Source organism: Besnoitia besnoiti, chromosome V (assembly GCF_002563875.1).
Source record: "Besnoitia besnoiti strain Bb-Ger1 chromosome V, whole genome shotgun sequence".
Classification (NCBI taxonomy): Eukaryota; Apicomplexa; class Conoidasida; order Eucoccidiorida; family Sarcocystidae; genus Besnoitia; species Besnoitia besnoiti.
The window spans coordinates 3,255,730-3,278,717 of record NC_042360.1 but is presented as its reverse complement, the minus strand read 5'-3'; the positions used below and the strand labels follow the sequence as shown (position 1 = coordinate 3,278,717).

The 22,988-nt window shown below is 53.4% G+C and overlaps 7 protein-coding genes across 7 annotated transcripts in view; 4 read left to right on the top strand and 3 right to left on the bottom strand.

Annotated features, from left to right (window-relative positions):
• The window catches only part of BESB_062810 (uncharacterized protein), a gene marked incomplete at both ends in the record, with an annotated part of 28,302 nt that extends 27,227 nt beyond the window's left edge, over positions 1-1,075 (bottom strand). The window contains one exon of the mRNA XM_029364695.1: positions 157-1,075. Within this exon, the coding sequence (XP_029219403.1) occupies positions 157-1,075 (919 nt within the window). The remainder of the gene's footprint in view (positions 1-156) is intronic.
• Positions 1,076-3,591: 2,516 nt separating this feature from the next.
• Positions 3,592-5,094, bottom strand: BESB_062800 (ribosomal protein RPS20; the record flags this gene model as incomplete). The annotated part of the gene is made up of 3 exons (XM_029364694.1): positions 3,592-3,734; positions 4,081-4,194; positions 4,995-5,094. 3 exons carry the CDS (start codon positions 5,092-5,094, stop codon positions 3,592-3,594), a joined length of 357 nt encoding a protein of 118 aa, XP_029219402.1.
• Positions 5,095-8,693: 3,599 nt separating this feature from the next.
• BESB_062790 (uncharacterized protein) lies at positions 8,694-9,968 on the top strand (the record flags this gene model as incomplete). The annotated part of the gene is made up of 2 exons (XM_029364693.1): positions 8,694-9,239; positions 9,807-9,968. The coding sequence occupies 2 exons, from the start codon at positions 8,694-8,696 to the stop codon at positions 9,966-9,968; spliced, it is 708 nt and encodes a 235-aa protein (XP_029219401.1).
• Positions 9,969-12,109: 2,141 nt separating this feature from the next.
• Positions 12,110-13,795, top strand: BESB_062780 (tetratricopeptide repeat-containing protein; the record flags this gene model as incomplete). The annotated part of the gene is made up of 1 exon (XM_029364692.1): positions 12,110-13,795. The coding sequence occupies one exon, from the start codon at positions 12,110-12,112 to the stop codon at positions 13,793-13,795; it is 1,686 nt and encodes a 561-aa protein (XP_029219400.1).
• A 2,213-nt stretch (positions 13,796-16,008) lies between these two features.
• Positions 16,009-17,018, top strand: BESB_062770 (uncharacterized protein; the record flags this gene model as incomplete). The annotated part of the gene is made up of 2 exons (XM_029364691.1): positions 16,009-16,238; positions 16,859-17,018. 2 exons carry the CDS (start codon positions 16,009-16,011, stop codon positions 17,016-17,018), a joined length of 390 nt encoding a protein of 129 aa, XP_029219399.1.
• A 51-nt stretch (positions 17,019-17,069) lies between these two features.
• Positions 17,070-17,918, top strand: BESB_062760 (coproporphyrinogen III oxidase; the record flags this gene model as incomplete). The annotated part of the gene is made up of 1 exon (XM_029364690.1): positions 17,070-17,918. One exon carries the CDS (start codon positions 17,070-17,072, stop codon positions 17,916-17,918), a length of 849 nt encoding a protein of 282 aa, XP_029219398.1.
• A 2,073-nt stretch (positions 17,919-19,991) lies between these two features.
• Positions 19,992-20,261, bottom strand: BESB_062750 (dynein light chain DLC; the record flags this gene model as incomplete). The annotated part of the gene is made up of 1 exon (XM_029364689.1): positions 19,992-20,261. One exon carries the CDS (start codon positions 20,259-20,261, stop codon positions 19,992-19,994), a length of 270 nt encoding a protein of 89 aa, XP_029219397.1.
• Positions 20,262-22,988: the final 2,727 nt, after the last annotated feature.

The window sequence follows — 22,988 nt, the reverse complement described above, 5'->3', positions numbered from 1 at the left end:
AGAGGCCCTTCTCTCCGGTAGTCCATACCTGTTCCCAGTACGCATACTCCTGTATACAATGAATGCACACGCATAGTGGGAGGTATGTGTATATATATAAATATTTAATTTATTTGTCTGTAGAAAAGATGCCCCGCACAACATTATTTTGATTACCTGTCAGCGCGAATTTTCTGTTTTTCTTTTTAGTGAGGAGGAGGATTTCGGCTGTCTGTACACTGGCGGGGCACTGAACAACGAAGTCTCTCGCGTCAGCCGGGAAGTTGGCTGGCTCAACGGAGCAGTTCACATCCCCAGAAGTGTCTCTTGAGTTGGCAAAAAAGAAGAAGCCGGCAGGAGTCGAGGGTACGTCGTCAAAGAGCGTCTCAGTCTCTGCGCGCGCTTTTCCCTTCTCCGAGGACGCGAAGTATTTGGGCGCCAGCTTCTCTGCATGGGCGTCTTTCTCCGCTGTTTCGCCCTTCGTCTGCGGTGTGGGCAGATCCGCGGGCGCCGAGAAGGACCTGCGGGCCCACGAGAGAAGGAACGGCGCCGCAGCTTCCTCTTCGTGTTCCTTTTCTTTTTTCTTGTCTGTTGCGCTCTGCCTCACGTGCCACCACGGAAGTGACGAGGCGCTGGCCCCGCGGGCATCGTTTTCCGCGGTCGAGCTGGGCTTCGACGGGAAGAAGGGAATCCATCCGGCAGAGGGAGGAGGCGTTGCAGCGGATGACGAAAAGAGTTCCCAAGCGTTGGCCCTAGGAAAGTGAGGTACAGCCGGGATCGGAGGCCTCACGCCCCGCTCCGCCTCTCCGTTCAAGGGCAGGGTCGGGAGGGCGGACGACGCCAGGAACACCAACAAGCAGGTCGCTATGACGAGAGGAGGACACGAAAAGGAGGCTGGAAGTCTGACCCCACATGGGCAGGATCCTTCCATGCTTTGTCTCTTTGAGTTGATCTGTTCACTGGAAGGAGCCGCCGGCTGCGTCCCCTCGGGTTTTTCGCCGGGGCAGCGCCCGCGCCATCGCGACGAACTAGACCGGCGAGGTGTGACCTCGCCTTGCGCCCCGCGGGTGCGCGGCGCCCTGCATTCGGACGTCATTTTTCTTCCTGGAGAGATCAACTTTCCATGCTTCGACGAAAGAACCCAGGAAGGCGGCGGAGAAGGCAGCACCTTCCTCATCTCCCAGTCCATGAGCTGCAGTCCTGCTCTAGCGGGTTCAGGGGGTAGCGCTCACTCGCGGCGGCCAGGGTGTGTTGTAGATCAATAGACGCACACCTCGTGTTTCGTCGTGTGTGGAGGAGGGGCCGAACACAGGGAGTCGTGATTCCACCGCGTTGATCTTCAAGTTGACGCTGCATTCTGCTCTGCGAGCACTCTTTGCACTTTTCTTACCTTCGTCAGGTCGAATTCCCAGGCATTCGCCTCGCCTACACCACACTCCCACCGTTGCCACCTGACGGGCACCGTCATGCCACACGGGGCACGCAGCGTCACCTTGGCATCGCGCTTGAGCGCGCCTTTGTCTCGCGGCTTCGCGGGTGCGGTCCGCTTCGCTCCCAGCACAGTAGGACACGAATACCCGTCTTTCGCAGTTCCCGCGGTTGTCTCGGCTCCGGCACGAAGAGGAAGACTTAAAGGAAAGTCCTCTTGTTATTTTGCGCTCGGTGGTACAGTCTGGGCGAGCTGTCTCCGAGACCAGGTGACTCCCAAGGCACCAGGAGACACCGCGGCGAGGAGTCCCTGGAGCGCCAAGGCCAGTGCCCATGCGCCGGGAGACAGAAGCGTGGCAGGCGCGCCGAAAAAAAAGGAAGCGAGCCGCGAAGTATGGCCCTTCTCTCCTGAAATCAAATTGCAGAGATGATATACATAAGTTGGGAAAATGGAGTGGAGAGGGTTCGGGCTTTTCCACTCTCCTGCAACTTTGTTGCGCCTGAGCACGACCGCAACAGCTCTATATACGGGGAGTGACTCACTGAAAACGAGTACGTGTCGGTGTGGATGAGCGGATTTACCTTGATTAACGGAGAAGAATAAATATCAACCAGAAACAAGGCAAACGGCGAAATACAGAGACGTGAAAAATGCCCTCTTCATCAGAGGATCACCAATGGTAAGACAGTAGACAGAGCATCCACCAGCATATTCTTGCGCGACACACTCGAACCTTCAGGCGCAAAAGAGAAGATCGTAAGGGTTTCCTGCTTGAGGACGCAGTCTCAAATGATTCTGAGGGGGCATGAACGTCACACGCGCAAGCGGCGATCCTGGACAGAACGGCCTCCTATGTACAAAGGGACGCCAGATGACAGCACGCCACCGACGAGCTACAGGTCAGGACGAGAACGGCAGAGTCTCACCCGGGGGAGTTAATGGCTTTGTGAGGCCGCGGCACTTTCACTGCATCACCTCTAAGCAATGCGGCTGTGCATGAAGGCGCTCAGATGCAGCCTTGTTCCGATAACCTCTTCATAGTTCTGGCAAGAAAATCACACATGCTGATACAGCACACACGAACTGGAAGGATCAGGACCGCCTTCCGATCCAAGTCATTTTCATAGATTGTGCTAGTCGCGTGAGATACGCGTTCACAATGCGACGCAGGGAAAGAGCTCCGGTTCTGGGAATGGTAGGGAGAGGCAAAATGCTTGTATGCAGGGAGCCAGGACCCGTCCAACCTTGCTTATGCGAACCCACAACGTGCACACACCGTATACGCGACGCAGGGGGCGACCGCGGTTCTTGCCGAGGACGAGTGATTCATCCAGAAGGAGAGACGCAAACTGCAGTGACCTGCAAAGAGGCGGCAGTTCCAATTAGACAACGCAGTTGCAACTGCCTCATCCGGGACCGTGTGTGCTAGATTCGCAAGGGTTCACAAGCCAGTGGATAAGGCACCGTAATTATCGGCGAATGTAAGAGGAAGCTCTAACAGTGAAGTGGGAGACAGGCACCAGGCACCCGCAACGCAATAGGTTTCTTCCGTCTCTCGCGTCACTTGGCGAAGCTCATTCGCTCTCCCCCCTGCAGGTAGCTTGAATTCATGGTCTTGCGACAGGTGAGATAGAGCGCAAGAGGTTTTCTTGTGAGGCAAAGGGAGTCCTGTTTGTGTTTAGAGAGATAAAGCTTGTGGTGGTGTAGGTGAAGAGCTGCCCCGAGGTTCAGCAACGTTCTGTCGCAAAAGGGCGCTCTGACGACGAATCGCGCACTGCCAATTCTTCGGCAGGCGCGCGTAGGCGTAAGACAACTGCATCGTCACTGATGCGAGATTTGCGTTAAAATTATAGAGAAGCAGGGAACGAGCAACACATGGAAGAGTTTCATACTTGTTTCCATCTGTATGAAACAGACAGTGTTTGAGCGTGCATCATGAGACCGAGACTTGAGGTCGAAAAGGAAGCGCGCGAACGTCCCCTTGCCCCCCACTAAAAGGTCACTGGTCTGCGATCGCGGTTGCCTTTTCTTGCTCCTCTCGTTGGCTTCCGAAGAACACGGAGGTCGCGTCTCCACTGAGTCCTCTCCATTCTGCTTTTCTCAACTTCGCCAAAACAGACTCGAAAGTTCGTGCTCCTTCTCCCCAAAGGAAGGACCGCACCTGAGTTCTCTCTCTTGTCTTCTTACATGTCGATGATGGTGACCTCGACCTCGACACCGGGGTCGATGTTGATGGACGTGATCTGCTTCACAACGTCGCTGGGGGAGTGCAGGTCGATCAGGCGCTTGTAGATGCGCATCTCGAAGCGGTCCCAGGTGTTGGTACCTGAACACATAAGACAAGAGACGACGGGAAATCAAATTTCACCTGGCGGCGGAACATGCCGCGCACTCTCCTCCCCCGCGTCCGTCAGTTTCCGCCGACAGCACCGACAGGCGAGTTGAGTTGGAGGCTCCCCCAGTCTACCTACACGCAGGCGAACGCGCCGAAGCATACGCACGCACATGGGAGTCTCGCCGCCCTATGCAGAGTGCCAATACTCTACCTATGTCAACGCGTCTAGCTCCACAAACGCAGAAATTAGGGGCGCAAAAGAGGCAATCCCCCGTTCCCGCGAGAGCAACACAAGAGCCTGCTGACACGTCAGAGTGGCAAGAGACCAAAGACTCACCCTCTCCGCACGGGGACTTTCTGGTGGTGATTCGGAGGGTCTTGACTGGGAGACGGACGGGGCCTGCGACCTGGAGGTTCTTCTCCTTGGCGCCGGTGATCAGCTCGGTGCACACTGAACAGAGCAAGAGCGCACGCACACACGCACACTTTTTCAAAAAACCAGTGACCAAACCTCCCGCGCGACAGATGAGCCGTTCTGGCAGCCCATGTCGGAAGGAGCATTCGGCCGGAGCATCAGCGCACGAGCGTCCACTCGATCATGCGCGCAGCCTGTCGTCCGAACTCTGCACACGAAACTCCTTGTACGTATATATGCACGAGACCGCGGTAAATGCAGCTATACAGAGGTTATGAATAGAGGCGCACCGCAACCTAGCATGGGGGATAATGCAGCCTGCAAATGAGACGCAAGCGGACGCGGAAAAGGCAGCCGACAAAGAGTCAAAAGATAAGCCGCCACGCTGGAAAAACCACACGGAAACACGAAGTGCTTGCTACCCGCGACCCGAAAAATAGCCCAGTCACAGAGGTAGGCGTGTAAGCCATAGCGGGGCCAACGCATGCAGACGATACATACCAGCAGCACACATGAGCAAACGTACGAGAGTACGCACTCAAGAGGTCACTAAAACAGTGTAAAAAGTGGTATGGTTCGAAAAGAAAAGCATGATGAAGGAGGAAGACGAAAGAAAATATGATTTTCGAGCTTGTCCCCCACCCTCCAGTTCCAGTACAACCCTTGGGCAATATTCCATCCGGTCCCGAAACGCTGCTCCATCGGTCATGGGCAGACCGAGAAGTAGAGCGCATCCCGAGCAGAAAAAGGGGGGAATATGCGCTTTCTCCACTGTTCTCACTAAGCATTTGCCAGCTCCACTTTTCCCGCTTGGAGGGCATTTTCATTCTCCTCACCTCTCTCGATCGACTTGAGATCTTTCGACGTCAGCGTAATCCGAATGCGGTGGAGGCGTTGCTCCTCTCCCTCCAACCCTCCCTTCATCAGCTTGCTCATTTTGGCAGGTTTTTAGAAAACAACGAAACAAAAGGAGAAAAGACGCGAAGGACAAAACCTTCGCTGACGCCAATGAACCAGAGGGGAACCCGCGGCACTCGTGGGAGCCAAGGCAGACGAAAGATTGAGGGGATCTTTTTTGTGAAGGCAGACGGAGACGGCAAGAACCCGACAGTTGGCACGATTTCACATGGGGAAAGAGAGAGAAAAGCAGAATTCCGGCGAGGCCTCAAACACGCAGAAGACACATTTTTCCGGCCTTTTTGTGGGGATATTTGCACATAAAACGCCCTTTTCAGCAGGCTGAGACTAGGGACGACGTGTGAATACATTGGGAAAAGGGATGCATGCGCGGACCTGCCGCGCCTGTTGCGCCTTGTCCCCCCCTTTCTGCAGGTCCCCACACTCGCTCTTTTTCGAGTCTCCTCGCATGCAAGGTTTGAGTATCCACGGAAAAGCTGTCTCCGCGCTCAAAAAGGCCTCTCGCTTCCAATCTCAAGCCAATCCGCCACAAACCGGTTAATTCGTGGGGTAAACCATTCTGAAGGTCTTAAGAGAAGCGTACTTTCCTGTAGTCTGGCATCCTCTTTGCCCACATTTAAATCCGTCGGGGATCCGCAGGGGAAACACAAATGCAAGCCACGGTGCGGGGGCTCGTGGATTCGGGGGTTATGACACGAACCACGGAAGACACGGCTACACCAGAGGAACATGGTCGACTTCCTAGGAAACGTGGTGACCGTAAAGGAAAAGCGTTTTTTACTGCCTCTATGGGCCTCGCGACGGTGCGACAAGGGACGGCTAGCCGGTTTAGGCACACGTACGATTTCACCCCTCGGTTAAATACCGGGGAAACTGGATTGCAGAGCCGTGTGCAATTTGCTCTAGAGTAGTTCATGGAAGTGGATGCAGCTTCTTGGTCAAACCGTGCAGGGAGGGGCGACAAGTCCCGTCTCAACGGTGGCAGTGCTGGAGGGCTGCGGCTTTACTGGAGAATGGTCCACGCCGAGCGTTCTGCGGAAAAACAGCTTGTCGCCGCACGCATTTCTTTGACCGACATAGTGGTGGCAGAGACGGCTGCAGTATCTGCAATACGGGACCTAGTCCCTTCAGTACTGTCTAGAGCGTGAGTGCGAATATGGTGGGATGAACAGTAGGGATAGTATCGGACCTTAGAAATGTGAACTCTTCCCTCGCACACGCCATGTTTCTTGAGGCGTATGACTCTGGGTTCGCAACCATCCCGCAAGCAAAGGTGGAACTTGTTGAGACACTCTTTTTACTTGAAATCTCGGGCCACCGCACTTTCAGCGAGACGATGAATGGGCATGACCGTCACTTAGAGCTTCTCTGGCGCATTCCACACTAATCCCCGCATCCGACGTGCCCTTGACCTCCACGCATGTGAACAGTTTCTCGCCCTATCCCGGAACACGGTCAGTTACAGCTTCCATGGGAGGCACACTACGGTTGCCTTCTGCACTATTGAGGATCGAAGCTGCTCTGCGGTGAACGCTTTGTTGCGTTCTTGGACAAACACGATGGTGCCGACTCCCGCGTTGTCCATACTGGCGGGTCTCTGCTGTGTTGGTCAGTTTCTGCACAGTTTTCGGTGAACACCGTTTTGCGGAAGAAGAAAAATCAGCATGGGGACGCCCCCACACTGCGCACAAGGCGGCAGTGGTGTGACTCAGCTCGAGTTATTGCTTTCGTGGACCTGTGAGTTGGGGGAACTCAACACCCAGTAAAGGGTCTGCGGTTTGATGCTTCATAACGGCTGCTGTCATTTGCGTTGAACAGACACGGGCACATGGTTGTGCTCAAGAGAAGAAGTGTGTCCCTTGGTGTAGACTTACATAGAAAGAATGCCCAACTTGGTGAGCTATCGCGCGTTTCATTTCTTCTCTTGTACAAGCATAAGATTGCAAAGATGCCTTCCCGCTTCCTAATAGCTTGAGGGTTGCTCGTTTAAGCGGTGTGACCCGGACTGCAAACTGTGAATGTGCCACACGAAAGGCAAATTAGTGCAACGGCGTTTGGAAGACCTTGCGGCGAGGCCCGTTAGCCTGTCAAGTGGCAGAGAAGATAAGTAGCTCATAATGGCTACTACGACGGCAGTTCAGCGGAAGTCGTCGTTTCACCTGCTGCGCTGTATTTTATCCCCGTGGTGCCCTGGTCAGCAGGTAGAGCAGGGTACCGGACTCAGATTCTTCAAGAGTATCCAATCATTTCCTGACTTGGCACTTCATTTTTACAAGGAAGGGCAATCAAAAATGCGGTAGCAGAAGTCCTCGCTTCTCAGTTCACAATACACGGCGGCGCAGTGCGCGTCTGCGTAGATAACGAACACGTGCCTTCCCCGTGATGCGCACAATTATATCCGTCGTCGTCGCTTCGGACCTCGTAGAGAGGGATCTCAAGCACAGCAGGTCCGAGTTTACACTGCCATAATAGGGTGGGACATCTGAAACGCAGGAGCTCAAGCCCGCTCGTTGGTGCCCGATGTAGCAGTCTACGCTGGCCCTGAAACGGGCCTCCACTTCTGAAGGGAGGCTAGTTTGCGTTTGTCGAAAGACAGAAAGAGGAGCGTGGGCATCTGACTTGCTTTCAGTCATGGAGTATTCTGAAGTGTGTGTCTCAGTCCTCCACCCCGATCCCGTAAGGTAAGCAGGCTGCGGGTTGCAGACCGGCATCCAAGAGAATGTTGCTCCGAGACGAAGACGAATACAAGCAGGGATGGATAAGCGGCGGGATATGACGTAAGGATAGTAAATAAAAAGGGTAATAAAAAAACGCGTGTTCGCACATCGCGGAGCTTTTGATGGGTGCGTCGCGGCCGCACGACTGGCAGGCCCCAAACTTACGTCTGAAAAGGAACGCTGTGGCGTCGTGTAGTTTTTCGACTTACTCGCCCTCAGCAATGCGGTAAAGCTGTCCTTTGCTCGCTTATTAACATAGTGGAAGCTGCGGAGACGCTTGAGACATCTGTTGGGTGTCACAGTGGAAAACTGTACTGGGGGTGAAGAGGCAGGGAGACCCTGGGGCCGCCTCCAGAGCCGACGCATGTGCACATGCCGACACACGATGAGAGACACAAGAGGAAGGCGGGAAAGGAGGACCAATAGGGTAGGGAAAGAATACATCAATCAAGAACAAGCAAATCGACATTTTTTCTTGTGACGCCTGTGTGTGTGGCTTCTTTTCATCGCGTGCACTGTCGCGATTTGCAGAGGGCCTGTGCGAAGACCAGGAGGAGGGAGGCCATCTGCATGCGCGTGAACGTTCTTTTACTCGCAGCGTGAGCGTCTTCGTCATTGTTCATTTTTTTCGCCCGTTTTTCTCTTTCTAGACACACATTTCTGCCCTCTTGCTCTTCCTGTTCTCTCGTTTGCAGCCCCGACATCAAACGGCCCGCGAAGGCGAGTTGAGAGACATCGCAAGAGGAGTAACAGGTGGAACAGTTGGACTCCACTGCTGCTTTTCAGGAAGCAAAAACGCTTTGCCAATCTTTCTCGCGTGGTCGAGCGGTTCTTGCTTCGGGTTATTCGTCTTCTGTCATTTTCCATCTCCAAACATACACAATGACCAACAATGACGAGATGGGGTCCCATGCCGGGGGCCAGAAATCCGTTCTGGGCGCGGAAGCTTTTCCCGAGCTACTTAACAAGGTGCCCCTGAACGCTCAGATGGACGAGGACAACCAGTTCAGCAAATATAAGTGGGGAAACTTGCCGATTCCGCTTAACCGGCGCACCGGAAGCCGCATGTACAACTCTGTCTACGACAATCGTAACCACGAGGCCATTCGCTATCCCTGGGCGACCGATGCCCGCACGTTTCATCGCAATGAACACCCCGAAGCTGACCGAATCAATGCGCAGTACTCAAATATGGTTAGCGACCAATTTCCAGAGGGCGGTTACAGCGACTCCCCTCGTTTTTCTTCCAACTGGGAGAGGCTCCTTGCGTACCACCATGGCCTCTACTCCCCGGAGCTGTTCAAGTCAACTACCAAGACGGCAGATGAGATTCGCCTGGCTGTCAACGACTTCGCCGCGAAAGTGGAGGCGGACGACCCGAAAAATGCGTGCAAGTATCTCATGATTGAAGAATTTAAGTGCTTGCAGTCTGCACAGGCCCACATCGTAAGTCCTGGTTGTAGTACTGGGTTCTGCGATGTATTGGCAGCTTATCCCGCTGTCTCATGATGCCCTACATACACGGAGCAGCGCGTGATTTGCTAGACGCGCCGCTAGAATGACTACGGGACCGGCCCAATTGCGTCTCCGACCCAGAATGTGGTTTCTGCTGTGGGCTGTGGCCCAGTTGTGGCTGCAGCTTTACTGAATTGGGGCACTCTGGTACGCCTGCTGTGCTGGTAATGGCGGGTTGCACTGCCACTAGCGTGCAGTCCAAGGGGAAAACACTGTGGAAAACTGTGTGAGTGGCGGATACCCGTGCTTGCGCCTGCGTGCGCGGTCACTCCTACCCCATCGTAAGTCATCGCGGTGTCTTGTTGCGGATGGGTCCGACAGTGGAAGCTCGGAGCCGAAAACAGTGAACTCACCGCCTTGTAAATATGATAAATGGGACTTGATGAGTATATCCACAGCGCAAATTTGTGCCGCGCCTTATTAGTCCATGTGGGGAGACCTCTCTCGAGAAGAGTGCGCTGCTAAAGCGAGTGTCTGTGCTTACTGGATGTGACTCAGGACCCTCAAGGCGCTGCGACGAAATGCGTGAAGTGGTTCAATGAGTGGCGGCAGTGCGCATGGGACCAGGAGAAGATGGTCAAGGGCTACAACTACATCGAGGACAGGCGGGCACGCAAGCACAAGCCGTATATCGGTGCGCCCGACTGGCAGTTCTCGTAATTTGTGTATATTTCCTCGGCCGGAGAGCTGGATCGGTGCACCCTGTGTTCCTACTCCGCTTACCATGGCTACCTGAAGGCTGATCGGTCCATGGCGGCAGCGGAGATCACGGGGGAGAGCTCCTCGCGTTCGGGGCCAGTGTCGGCGTGCACTTTGAGATGCGAAACTGGCCAAATCGTGTTTGAAGACAGAAACGGGGGAAACAGTCACGCGTGACTGAATTAGCAAATTTCCAGACCAGTCTGGGTTCCGTCTGCAGGCGGAGAAAATGCGTCTTTCTTGTCTGTGGCTGACGTTCATGCGAACGCAGACTGGATGTGTCGCGAGAATTCCTTTGTAGGTATTTCGCCTGCGTGCCAGTCTGCACGGCCCGTTGAGGCTCGACTAACGGAGAAGGCTGGATCCGCAACGTTGTGATTTGGATACAGAATTACAGTCGCCGTCTGCTTTTTGTGGCTCCACAAGAGCCAGGTCACTGTTGCAATGGTCCTTATTCAACACCGTACAGCTGGATGACTTCAGAACACACCCTCCAACTCTTGTTTTGTCGGCATTTGTTTCAGCTTCAGCGGTTCTTTGATTATCCCTGAATTCACATGAAAAATACTTCACTGTCGATGGCCTTACAGCGCTCGTCCTAATCGATGCATAGACACAACCACAGGTCGAAGAGCTTTTCACTGGCAGGTGCCTAGGGTTTTGGGAGGGGGGGCTACGCAGCATTTCGTAGATGATCTCGTTGACAGTGGTACGGACGTAATACGGCCAGATACCCAGTAGTCAACGAACGAACACAAGCTTCTCGAGTATCTCGCGCACATGTGGGTCGGCGTTTTGTAGCCTGCTTTCGTGCTACATGAGCCCAGGAAGTCTGTTAGGCCTCTGTCTGTTTCAGTTACTGCGTAAACGTTGTAGAAACAAACCCACTACCCTCTCACCCTTGGAATTGTTTTCAGTTCAGTGGTGTACTGCTGTAATTTAACGAGGAATGGCGACGACACAGGGTGCGCAGGACTGTCACATCTGCAACGGCAGAGCGTGAGCGGAGTGACAACGTGCGGTCGCGGTACGCAAGCTCATACTGAAAGTTTGTGCAAATGGCCTTGAGGTCCTCGAGCACATCGTATCGCCTTGTGTTCCGCAAGAACTTGTGGCTAAACGGTAAACTGCACGGCCTGAAAACCAGCGTAGCTCTCACATGTTTGGGACATGGGATTTAGCGATATGAATTGCCTACTGCTGCATGCAAATGTACGTCATTGTCTGTCTTCTTTCGGTCAATTGCAGGAGGCCGCATCACGCGCGGTCAACTGTTTTGAAACTTTGGTGCGCGTTGCAGCACCACTGCGCCATTAGGGCGGTTCCAGCCCGTGGGTCACGACTAGTCACCGAGCCCTTAACAGGAAATGAAGGAACACGGGGCACCTGTCATGTCTACGGTTGTATGCAGGAGTGACCCACAGACACACCGCCCAGCAAACTGGCATCCGGAGTGACCTGCTGACATTGATAGTGCACTGGGTGGAAGATGTGAGTAAGCTCTTTCCCTTAGCCAAGTATATCACGATAATCATCGTCTCGGTTACCCGCCCCCCACTGGTGCGTTGCACTATCGTGTATCCTGCGTGGGACTGTAACACGGTCAGGGGCGCGACAATGGTGTGCACGACAGACCACAGGGTTCTCACAGCAGAAATTGATGCCGAAGTGGGGACTCTATCGAATTTTTGGCACATTTTCAGCGAAAGAGAAGGACGACTTTTTCTTCAAGCTTCTGCAGGTTTTCGGGTCAAAGCGAAAGTGCGGAATCGACGAGCAGGCCTGCATGATGAGTATCGCGTGTGTCACGCCACCCGGGTGTGCGGTACATTTCATAGTGCGACCGTATAGGGCAGCGTCCAGGTTTAGCATCGATAGTAGCGTAGCCTCGTGGTGCAGTGGGGCAATTTCTTTGCATTACATGAGCTATCACGAGACAGTTTCAGAAGAATCGTGCGTGACGAGATGCTGTCGGGAAACAAGAAAGCCAGAGCCTGCTGATTGCTTTCGAGACTGCTATACAACGTACACTATTACTCTGCGCCCCTTTTATTTGTGTCCGCTCGACCGGGTAGGAAAAACGCCCATTGGGGCTTATCACCATGCCCGCCGATGACGATGTTTCTCTTTTGGATATTGATTTTGAGAAAGTCGAATCATGCACACAACCTCGCCTTCTACGGAAGTACATTGCCCTGCTAGAGCAAGATGGCAGTTATTACCACCAGTTACTGGCTGCTGCGAGGTCTAGACTTGAGAGTCTTGCCAGCAGTGGTCATGCCTCGAACATCAGAGCCACTAGGTTACCGCGAGGCCCGAGTGCATCCGATATCACAGCCGCGAAAGCAGACATCCTACAATGGCAGCGCAGTCTAAATCAACACAAGTGCGCCGATCGCTGCGGCCATGTGCCCCCAGTCTCGAATCCTCCAGGCGGGCAGGATACCCAGTATGCGGACGGGCACCACACAGATGCGGTACCAGCAAAAACTGGGAATATGAGTACCGGCTGTCGTATGGACGATAGCCCGGAAGCAGACAAAAATCATGGTCGGCAGGAGGATTTTTCGGAGCAAATGGATCTCCGTGAAGGTAGAATTAAGAAATCAGGCACTCAAGAGACTACTGGTGCTTGTGATTGCAGTGCAGACGGCACCGGCGCAGACGAAATCGATCGAGGCCAACGATCCAAAACTCACTGCCTTTCTTCTACGAGACACCCGTGTCTGAGCATTCGCGCAGAAGACATCGACGCATTCCTTGTTGTGAGCAAGGCAGGAGAAAAAGGCTGTCACCACGACTCTACTGAGACGAGGACTAGCCACTCCCCCCTCAGAAAATGCATCTCTGTGGTTATTGAGGACAGTGAAGTTACTGATGGAGAGCCGGACGATAGCGTCAACGATGTCAAACAGAAACGAGATGGCGACAATGCGGATGGGGGATCCATGATACGACAGATATCGCCCGCCTCGGGTACAGCTTCCGTTCAAGTACGGTGTAGATCCGGCCGCCGGCGCAATTCGCCTTCTTGTCGCGCTTCCCTGCCTGAAAGCCATGGAACCACCGTGTTGGGCTTACGCAGCGATGAGAGAAAAGACTTGAACGAAATATCTCCCCAACGTATGGATGTCGGCCCGAGTATTCGGAGGTTGTCTCCAAATACGGAGGAGGAAGCCCAGTCTAGTGATTATAGCAGGCATGCCCTTGATCCGAACGTTGGACACAGCGAAAACCCATTAGCAAGCGAGACCGGAAGAATCAACAGCATACGAGTTAATCAGGTTATCAAGCTCAAACGCGCTGCAGTCGCCGCCTACGATGTGGGGAACTTTGAAGAGGCCCTTCGGCACCTTACGAAGTGCTTGGAGCTCGCCGAAGGAGATGTTGCAGCGGACGAAGGGGAGCAAATTCTTCCATTCAGGCAACTAAGAGACGCACCGCTTTGCTGTGTGAACAGGCCAGCCAAGACAGCATTGCCGCCGAAATTGCACAGCGTCATCTATTGTAATAGAAGTCAGGTACATCTGGTTCTAAAACAGTACGCGGACGCGGCGGAAGATGGACTCCGCGCCATGCAACTCGATGGCACAAACATCAAAGCTCTCTGGAGAAGAGCTCGTGCTCTTCACGCCCTCGGAGGAGCAGGAAATTTGCAACAGGCGAAGAATTTGACTAACAAAATCAAGATGGCTTTCCTCGCCGGCGCGACGAATCTTCCGCGTTCCGCCCTCGACCACCTTTCGGAGTTGCAGGCTGTAATTCAGCGAGCCTCCGAGAAGGTATGACAGGAGAATCTCATTCCTTGCTGCGGTTAGAAACCTCGGCAAGCTGAGTATGGTTTGCATGCACTTCCGGAAGAAGGGCCATTGAGGACGTGTGCTGCCAGTCCGGCGGGATCGGGGTCTCATACGGTGGATTGTCTGCGTGATTTTCAATTCCGCAGTTTTCCTCAGTCATGCTCCGAACAAGCTTCTCAGTCTCCTAGTCCAAGAAGAGAGCATACAAACCAGGAAAGTGGCAAGTGGCGTCCACTGCGGGTGCCCGTTCGAGGGGTTGGCTCCCAGCCGGAGAGCTGATCTTTCGCTCCGTATCAGAGTTGACATAGTGATGCGTGCGACTGCGGGACATTTGCTGTAGTCAAGATGGTGTCGTAAATCCGGGGAGAGACCGATATACCCTTCGTTTGCCCGCGGGCCATGTATATACCTGACTTAAAAAGCAAGAATCATGACGCACACGCTTTCCCACCTTCGCGCGTTTGGGCACGTACACGCTTCCTGAAACGTGTTATGTCCGCGGCCGGACTCTACGAGATAATTCCTCGTAGGTCGGTCTACTACAAAAACTTGATCCTGAAGGCTATGCCATTCCCTTCTGGTCGTGTGACTGCAATGACTACCGCACTTTCGGTCGCCGGGGCATCTCTCACTCATTCTGTCAAAAGGCTCAATATGCGTTGAAAGGGTGGCGCACGTTTACCTGAAGGTCTCCGCCGCTTTCTCTTTCAAATTAGGGACCGGAACAACTCTGTTCAGCATTCTTTTGAGTTGTAGTGTAACGGTCACTAAAACTCGCCCCTGTTGCGAAGAATTCCACAACAGGGGCAGTAAGTGGTACATAGGCACTTTCGTTATGTCCTTAGCTTGTAACCCGTCAGCATAATCTCTTTATGATTGCCCCAGCTATCACTCACAATTTGCACCAGCTCCTGGAGCCCTTTTCCCCAACAATCACGCATACCGGCGATCATGGCATATCGATAGTGAATCCCACGAGGATAGGTGCGTGTCACTCCAACGAAGTAGCAGACAACCAGTGTCCAGCCCGCATTTACTTCAGTCTGATCAAGTACATAGCGTACAATAAGCGGGACGGTTACACAGCTACTTCTCGGTTAGCGGTCCCCTCCGAAGAGATGCCTTCGCAGGCATTGAGTACCCGCCTTGTGCCGTGGTCGAGGGGGCGTGTTGATCAACTTGTACGCACGGATCCGTTTAGGCGTGTGTTCTTCCACATGAGAAGAAGACAAGTTTCAGATGATGAAAGATAAGAAAAACGAGGTAGTATCAGAAGGAGCAACCTCGCTTGAACCCAGCTGTCTCCCTGAATGGGGAGGCAAGGTTGCATCCGCACACCACGGGCTGCATCCCCCGTTTTCGCATCGAAAGGTCGGCATGCCGCCTACTTGATTGGTTTAATTTCCTTACAAACGCCCGAACAACGGAGTTCGAGTTCCGTTGATCCATTTCGCTTTTGACTTCCGAACTTTTTCACGGTGGGTGTTGCCTACGGACCTTTTCGCCTTCAGTACCTTTTCCGGGAGTGTGCGTCTGCGAGACTTCTGTGGCGGGATCGCCTGGAACGCACGTGGTACCTCCGCGGCGTTTGCTGTTTCGCGCAAAACGTGCTCCATGGACATTCCCATTGTGGAGCCATCGTTTTTCTGAGACTCAACCTAGCCCTGAGCGAGAGGTGGCGTCAGTCGAGCGAACAGGGCCACGAACGACGTGCTGGCATTTTTCAGCGCTTTATGACTCCAGCCGCAACGCAGACCGTCGCAGTCAAAGCCCAATCCCGTAGCATCTGTTCGTCCCAACAGATCATCAAGTAAGCCAAGCTTCTGTGACTATGCTCAAGTATTGGGATCCCAGGAAATGCGGATAAGCTACCCTCGTGACAGTTCCACACTTGTTCTGGATGGGCAAGAGCCACGAACAGATGTGTGTGAGCCGGAGCTCACACACATCTGTTCGCTGAAAGAAAAGGGTCTCGTAGTGCTGTAACGACGAACTTCGGGTTCTGCGTCCGCTTGTGTCGGCTGCGCCTCAATACATGGGTCTGGCGTCGACAGTGAAGACACACTCTTGAGGAACAAACTGGCTGAGTTTCGCCGGACATTTTGTCGGTGATACAGCGGGGGGGATTCGATACCTGTAGCGGTGTATTTCCTGATACCAGCAGTTGTACGCTGGCCGTGCCGCGTCTGAAAGTCTGTTTGATGGCGGGGAATGCCGGAAACCGGTGGACGCGATCCTTTTCTGATCCCGCTTGCGAATCGCCCCTCATCAGCATGATATTGCATCCGTCAGACTCCTGCCTTACAGCAGGTTTTCAAGAGCGCTACCGTCCATCGTGGGCGCGTAACACCTCGTGGCTCAACCCATCGGACGACTTTGGGCAACACCTCACCTCTCTCTGCAACTCAAGATGGATTCAGCAACAGACCAGGTGAGTACGTGAGGCTTTGCCGCCCGTCTTTATTTTCCGGAAGCGCGGTGTAGCCGAAGGCACGCTTCGGTTTTACCTCAGCGATCCTGGGCTCTACAGGCGTTCATCACTCAAGATCTGCGTGGTAGTGGAGGAAGGCTTCTGTCGGGCCCAACAACCGTTCTGCTGCAACTATGATGGCGCGGTTGTGCAGTGTCACCGGCATTCGCATTCGTAGAATATATGCCGGAGAAAGCGGGGATTGATGTGGCCCCGGCTGTCTCGTGGGCTGAGAGTGCGCTAACTGTGCTGTGCTGGATTGCCATCTCACGCCACTTGGTTGCTTCTTCTTGCCACGTGCTCCGGTACGTGTACTGTTGTGCTTTCGATAAATATGACTTGACGACGACTGCCAAGTTGCCTCGCGCACGCTGCGGCGGACATAGTGTCTGGAATAGGTCCTGTTGGTCATTCGCCGTGTGGAGCCTTGCTTAAAGGACCGCAATCCGTCGCTGTAGACCGACACTGGGAATTTCTACATACCCAGGTGCGCCCTGAAGCCCTCCGACGGTCACAGGTTTGTACCCGACAGAGGTTGCCAACTGCCGCCCTGCCTCGTATTTGCTTGCTCTGTTCTGTAGGTCTACCATCCAGATGAGGCCTTCCGTCAACGATGGGAAGAGATGCTTCGTCGCTCCCAGGGCGCAATTTGTGACGCGCTCGCGGGCGTTGACGGCGGCACTTTCCGCGAAGATACGTGGCAACGAGGGAATTCTGGCGGCGGTGGCTGGACACGAATGATTCAAGACTCCAATGTTTTGGAGAAAGGAGCAGTCAACGTTTCAGCTGTCTATGGAGCACTCCCCCCGAGGCGATTTCAAAGATGACGCGGCAGAACCACTGCGCAATCCCACCCGACCAAGACTGGCGGTTCTACGCGTGCGGTCTCTCGATGGTCATTCACCCAAAAAATCCGATGGCCCCCACAGTTCACATGAACTACAGAATGTTTCAGATCTTCAATGCTCCAAAAAGCCAAAGCGCGACGGAGCGTCCCGGGGGGAACCGGCAGATGGCGACTCCTTCCTGTGGTGGTTCGGTGGCGGCACAGACCTGTCGCCTTCGTACATTTTCGAAGACGACTGTGTTTTCTTCCACGAGAAGCTACGTGAGCAGTGCAACCGTCACGATCCGAAATATTATGCGCGGTTCAAACGGTGGTGCGATACGTACTTCCGAAACCACCACCGCTCCGATGCTCGCGGCATTGGCGGAATATTCTTTGATGACCTGAACGACAATATGTTATCGTCGCCGGAGAAGTTCTTTGCTTTCGCAGAAGACGGCCTGAAGACGTTTATTGCAGCATACGTTCCTATCCTGGCCAAACGAAAAGACGAACCGTTCACTGAACGCGAGAAGATATGGCAACAAATCCGCAGGGGCCGCTACGTGGAGTTCAACTTGGTACATGATCGCGGAACAAAGTTTGGACTTCAAGTCCCCGGATCACGCGTAGAGTCTATTCTCTTGTCTCTACCGCTCACGGCACGGTGGGAGTACTGTCATGAGGCAGAAAAAGGGTCAAGGGAAGAAGAAGCCCAACTCCTTTTTGCAGGAAAGCCCCGTGATTGGATTCCGATTGATGAGACACACCTGGAAGGCTTCTCCTGGCCGACGGAGAGCGGAGCCAGGGTTTAGAAGCTGTCTCACAGAATCACGGAACGAGCCGTGTTCCTGTGCACGCGGTGGCGAGGTGTGACTAGCAGGGTGATAACCGCAGATGTTCAGGCAGACCTGAAAGGCCTTCAGTGTTTTGTACTGGAAGACAGGGATGAGTAACTGTGCACGCCTGAGGTCCGCCAATAAAAGAACGGCCTTGCCAAACGTAGCGCTCCTAAACGACGACGTCGCTGTGAACGAATGAGTTGCTTTGCGCAACGAGTTACAGTGCCACACTGCCCTTGTCGGTGCCTCCCCCTTGGTTGGTGTGCATGGAGTTTTGGCCCCTATCTCATGTACTCCGTTCCCCGAGGGCGGCTGGCCTTCAGGGAACGTGACTGTTTTTGTCGGGATCGCGGTGAACATATTAGCTTTTCCATTTTCTTGTCTACAGAAAGAACAACGACCCTTGTCTCACGGCTGTCCGCTGTGCTGCCTTTCTTTGTAGTGATATGAAGCCGGCTTCATATAGCTCGCGCGGTCAAGTGATTATTTAACCCGAACCTACGCGGCCGACCACTCACTGTGGAGGCCAGTGTGGCATCGTCGGACACCTTGTTCTGCGATTCGTCTCTACCGTCTCCTACCTTGAAGATATCCATATGAGCTTTTTCAACAGTGCCATTGCAATATTTAGATATCGAACCACGTAGAGAAACAAATAAGGAATGGAACTTTGCCGGGGTCTGGCACGCTTCCGAGTACCAGCTGGCATTGTCGCCCCACGCCACCCATTGGGGAAGAGACGATGTTCCCTCAGAGTCATGTATTCGTTTGTGAGTCCAGTGCAAGATAACAAAGTCGCTTATAATGATCATGTGGCCGTAGCAGCCCGCGGCGCGAAGAATGTTTCCATTTTTACACAGAATCGCTGGAGAACGGGCACAGTGTTACCATCCCACAACCGGAAGCCTGACAGACACCCGTGATTTACATACAAACGTGAACAGTAACTGCTTTCGCCGGTGGCACCACTGCCACCGCTACGTGCTCGAGTGCAGCGCGTCTCTGCAGCAAACACTGGACGAATACATACTCTCATCGAACACTTGGCGGGTTCGGTCGATCTTACGGAAAAGTATGGCACCTGTGGCGAGATGGAGAGCTTCGACCGACATACAGATCTCGCTTTTGGCTTAATACAATGAGAGTACAGCGCTAGTGCGAAATTGCAAATGTTGAAAGGCTCAAGCCAGATAGAGCAGCGCCAAAGTGGATCGACTGGGGCACTTTCTGAGCGGACCACCTACTCTCCAATGTGACGCCTGAGTAAGGCCTCGCTGACGTTTGTATCCGAAGGCTTTACAAGACGCGAAAAACGCTTTTTTGCCCCGGAAGTTCGAGTGCTTTTACTGATCCGCACCATCAGCGCGCTGCCACTGCGGGGGATAAAAATGGTAAACGGGAATCTTATAGAAATCCGTAGCAAAGGCCTTCCCCCCGCTTCAGAAAAAAACAATGCAAAGCCCGTCGATTCCTGCCACGCAAAAAAGGATCACGGGTTCATTTCAAAGCAAAAAACACTTTTGGGCGTATTCACGCATTCAGGCGTACACAGAATCGATATACGTGGCTACTCGCGTATACACGGATGCATGTACACTCGGCGCGTACGTACATAGGGGTACACACACGCATATACCAGACTTATCTCAGAAACTCACTGAAATGAGCGTTTCGCTCCAGCAGTACTATGTTCCTCTTGTCAAGCTTGCTCACGTGTTGCGCTTCTTGAACAGGAACCAGATCTTCCGTCACGACTGAGACGGACCAACTGGTCCTTTGCAGCTCAACCGGGCCACACTGATCTGCTTCTTCCCACATGCACCGAAGAGGGTACATCAACAAACACCGCTCTTCGTTGCCAGCTCCATGAGCCAGGTGTTGCGGGACATCGGAAGATTCTCTGCCCGGCCGGGTACACAGCCACTGCATACCACCGCATGACACGCGATACCCCACTAACCTGTTCTGGAGCACGGTAGAGGGAGGATCAGCATAGGTAATTGCTGGGACTACGAGGAAAGACGATGGAACATGGATAGTCGTCTTTCAGCCGCTCTTAAAGAGCAAGACTGCAACCTGGCCAATATAAAAGTAAATAAAATGGTGCGTTTCATGTGTGACGTATGAGCCGAAGTTGCGGCCGACGACACAGTGCCATGTGGGATTGTGCTTCCGGTCAAACTCTTTCTTGATGTACGCAGCAATGTCCTTCTCGATGTTGTATTTCTCCAAGGCCTGATTTGCACAGTCGATTGCGTCTTGCTGCAGATCTTCAGGCATGTCTGCATTTTTGATCACGGCCTTCCTGTCCGCCATTTTGGTCAAATATGGAGAAGGATTCCACTCCCAGCGTTAATGTTGACGGCTGCGCGAAGAACGATCCTCTTACTGACAGCTGCAAACAGGGAACAGCGGCACGCGAGGGCATCATGATAAGCACGCCAATAGTCAAACACCCGCATCGGAAAGCAAAAATAACGTGGCGCCCGCAACCCGCTGCAAGTAGCCTCTGACAACGTCGCCATAACAGATTCTTTGTATCACACTGAGGGCACCATCAATATTCCGTTCGTGAAAGCAAGACTGAATCCGTGAAGGTGACATAGAAAGAGCTCCGGTCGAACACCCTGAATCAACGGCCTTGATTAATGCACCTCAAACAAGATAATTCAGCTGTGGATCTGGAAGGAGGAAAAACTCCAGATGCTGCGGGCACAGATACGGAGGCGGCCCTGATGCAGGGCAGCTTCCTATCCAAAACGCCGAGCGGTCTGCTCCCACCTTCATGGGCGGTTTCTGTATTTCCATCGAGCGATAACATCATCCCAGCCATGCACAGGCACAAACAGTTGGCAGCACGCGGCCAATATCGGATATGGTCATCAACGCCCTATTCCACGTTTCCGAGAAAACCCAGTGCTCGCGGGGCGCAATATGAGGGCAGTCTCACAGGCGCCTCTGAACATCGATACAACCAGTAGGACGAAAGGCCGCACCATGCCGGCATTGTGGTACCAGCAACTGCATTTTCCTGATTCCATATGTAAGGTTCTGGACCTTCCGCCTAGCCTCCCAGGACACACTGTGCAACAACCCATCGGGTCCCATCAGCGTAACAGATCCCATCAAGATTGGCTGTCCCTTCTTCTGCGCGATACACGGAGGAAAGACTACCGAGACCGCTCTACAGACCGACAACACAACGACCACCCCAAAAAGACGCCCTTGCCGACGCAACTCCGATTGATTGGCGCTCTCTGTCCGCGAGTAAGTCCCAGAACCCCTTTTTCCCGAGAAAGAAGTCACTGAGAAGCTTATTCGGTGCGAAAAAGAATTGGTGACTCGCCACTTCTCCTCTATTTCTGTACCGTTCAACAGAGGCATGGCGCCGCGCTCCGAGCGTTTTTCACGCACGACGGAGTGCGGAAACAGATGAGGACGAAATACGAGGGACACAGCATCTCTGGAAGCCCTGGGAATCGTCTGCCGAATTTTTACCAACTCGATTTCAGCATCCGCAAGGGTTGGAAGATTGGAGAAGCAAGACACGACGAATGAGTTTTCCACCCTCCGTCTTGTGTCTCACCTGTACGATGGACTCTTGGATGGCGCGCCGAAAACTGCCGAATTCAGGCGACAGCACAGACAGGGATGAATATCCAGCGCATAAAAGAGAAAAAACACAACTCACATCAGAGGCAACAAGATGTGGTGTTGGGGCAAGAGGCACTGGACCTGCGCCATGCGGGAAAGAGTCGGTCTAGAAGCGGATAGACAGCTGCCTGTGCAGCCTGTGGGTCAGCGCCTCTCTTCATTGAAACAGAGGGATGCGATGGCGAGGTTGACACCTTGGTTCACCGCGCAAGCGACGACACAATTGGGAACGGTGTAATATAATGTTGTAGAAAGACACAGTATTCCTGGATATTTCAGGAAATGATTTCAGCGAAAGGTTCCACAGATCTTCCCGTTCTATGGCTCACCAAGCAGGCCTGACCCACCAGACCGCTTCACAACCAGCAATGTCATGCCATCCTCTTCACATTTTGAGTCACAACTCAAACACATCACCTTGCCATAATGAGTATGTTTATTGCTCGTTCATTTGCTGATGGAATGTACAACGTCGAATGTGCAAGGCTCGCTGCGGGCACGCAGAAGCAGGGACGTTGCGCACGCAACGCGATCTCGGACAAGGGGACTGACTCTTTAAGTGCGTTTTCAATGTGCACGTGAAGTATTATTCTGTTTAAACGGATCTGTAGTGGGTACCCAGTGACTGTTGGTGGAGGTTTCATGGAGGAGCAGATAATACTGACATCTTCTCAGTGACACTGGTTACGAACCCGTTGGTGAGGGGGGGGCACACGATCTGCGAAACATAAACCATATACAGCTTGACTCTTTTTCAGCATCCGAGACAGCAGCCGCCACTGCACAGTGCCTTCTCCATCTGAGGAACCTCGCTGATGAGATAGAACTTCAAGTCAGCAGCCTTCCAGAAGATGCACATTCCCCCGACCCTTTCTTTTCAGGTTGTCGTGAGCCACTTTGACGAATAACTCTGTGGATAGTCGCATTGTGTGGACTTATCCACAACACGCGAGGGCGTTCAGGGAAGCCCGCCGTTACCCTAGTGGTTAACTGCCAAGTCATACAACGCTGGTAATGCACGCGTGGAGTATCCCCTTGGCAATATTCTTACTTACACAGTCGAATAGCGCGATGTTCTTGACCGCAGCCTCCCCCAGGAGAAAATAAAGTGGTCCGCCACTATCGGGAAACATAAGATCCTAGACTGTGTTGGGCACAGATGTTGTCTGTCGTCGGTTTACCTAGTACGAAGGGTCGTGAGGCGCCCTGGCCCCTGGCAGACACAACACAGTCGCGGTCCTGGTTCAGGCGCGTCAAGGTCTGCGTGCTTCAGTTGGTTCCTTCTGCTAAGGCCGATGCTTGCCAGCTTGTGTGAAATTTAGAAAGGCGTTTTTCACACAAAACTAGTGACCGAAGATCTGCAGATTAACGACCCCCCCCCCCCCCCCC